Here is a 2048-nt window from a genome sequence, read left to right on the forward strand (position 1 = left end):
AGAGATAGTGTGTGGAGAGAAAAAAAATTACAGGGATGAATAAAAATGGTGGTAGACGGAATAAAGAAATAAAAGAAGAAATTGGCTTTGTATAAGAGAGGAAACGGGACAAATGCATTTAAAGAGAAGAGGGGGAAAAAGAGAGAAAGAGAGAAAGAGGAATGTGGACAAAAACAGAAGGGAGGAGAGGGGATAGATGGAATGCATTTGCGATCCTCGGAGAGGCTTGCAAACCTTTCTGGTACACTAAATCACCTGAACATACGGTTTTGCATCGCAAGCAAAGAGGAAAGAGTATGGTGTAGAGATCGTCCTTTATATTTTATTCACATTTCATTTCACCCTGTTGTTACTAACTGTGGGGACATCCTTCTACATTCCACCGTCACGATTATTTCGCGAAATTGTTTTCTCGATTTATTGTGAATTTCGTTGGTTGGCCATATATATATTTCAAACTTCAATTATCCCCTGTGAATAAATATGTCCTTTCGGTCCTTTCAGATTTTTCCCTAGGAATATACCGTGTTAACCATGTTTTCCCTAGAACGAATAAAAAACTAATTTTTATGGAGGGAGAGGATGGAAGAAAGGCACAGAGGATAGAACAATCTTGTTAACTCGTACGCGTGAATATATATATATATATATATTTTTTGGTACATTTTTTTATCCTCTAGAAATATTGCGATGAAACGATATTAAAAGGTTTTACTGCTGGTCTCTGGGTTATTGTAAATCATCTGTATGGTGTTGGAGTAAATTAAACGTATCACAGGAAGCAAATTCTTTTTCAGCATTGGAAGTATATCCAGGAAAATTTCAATTTATTGAAAGAACAAAAATAAAAGAGTATTTTCTGTTCTTTTGAAGAAAGATAAAAACCACCAAATTGAATTGTTTTTCTTGTGAATTTCAATTGATTAATTAATAAGATATTCTTAAAGAATTTTAAAAAATTTTTAAGACAATATCTAATTTTCATTTTTAAAGATTTTCAGAATAAAAGAAATGGAATTTGAGAATGGAGAACAAGAAGGTACGTGAGCAAGAAAGGTGCACTTAAGCAGCAAAAAGAGTGCGAGGGACTTGTCGTCAATGCAGGTAGGCTGATGTTGAGATGCACGATACTTCATTATGCAGAAAATGCGGGAATTAATTTTACTGGCGGAATCTAACAACTTCAGAGATTTTTATTATGTTGACAACCAGGTTATTATGTCACTCACCAGGTTTTTGCCAAAAAGAGGATGATTGAAAAATTTGAGAAGTTGAAAGAAATGAAATGTATTTATATCTCTTAGAAAAATAATGAAATGAAAATATTCTCTATATGCATAACTTGATACTAAGATCATAATAACTTCTAATTTGCTAATTCATTTCTCATTGATTAAAATTATATCATCAATAATGTCCATTCCTTTGAAACTTGTTTTTTCTTTAATTTTAAACTTTCTAATTTTAAGAAGATAATAATATTTAATATATACATATTGACTACATGAATTAGATCATTAGTGCTATCAATAGTTAGTAATCAATGCTACTATTCAAGGTATACTATTTCATTAACTGATATATATTAAGAAAAAATTTTTTTCATATTTTACTTACAAAATATATTTTACTTTTTAAATTTATAATTTGATCATGGCTGAAAAAATAATGAAAAAAAAAAAAAAATATTGATTTCTTGAAAAAGAACTATTCATTTTAGAAATTAGTACAGAATAAATTAGAATAATTATTGCTTTTCAACGCAATTATCCAATATACACTCACTCACCATACATCTGCTGTATCCCATGTCTGTCGTCTTCCGGCAACTCGTAATTAGAGCTTAATCCTTGATACCAGGGATACATGAGTGCACCAGGAACCGAGCTATGTGCCAATCCAAGTGAGTGGCCAAATTCATGCGCGGCTACTGCGAAAAGGCTGGTCCCTGAAAGCGAAGGAAATGTTTCAAACTTCGTCTGTCGACCATCCATATCTATTTTCGTTCCAGAATCTTTTTCCAAGTTTTTTTTTTTTTTTTTTTTTTT

General features: G+C 31.5%; 1 protein-coding gene across 4 annotated transcripts in view; it reads right to left on the reverse strand.

The window, feature by feature from the left end:
• The window catches only part of LOC102681800 (matrix metalloproteinase-2), a 119405-nt gene that overhangs the window by 8658 nt on the left and 108699 nt on the right, over window positions 1-2048 (reverse strand). For all 4 annotated transcript variants that reach the window (XM_006610460.2, XM_031508109.1, XM_031508110.1 and 1 more), the window contains one exon: window positions 1790-1948. In XM_006610460.2, the coding sequence (XP_006610523.1) occupies window positions 1790-1948 (159 nt within the window). The remainder of the gene's footprint in view (window positions 1-1789; window positions 1949-2048) is intronic.

Source organism: Apis dorsata, unplaced genomic scaffold (genome assembly GCF_000469605.1).
Source record: "Apis dorsata unplaced genomic scaffold, Apis dorsata 1.3 scaffold_74, whole genome shotgun sequence".
Classification (NCBI taxonomy): Eukaryota; Metazoa; Arthropoda; class Insecta; order Hymenoptera; family Apidae; genus Apis; species Apis dorsata.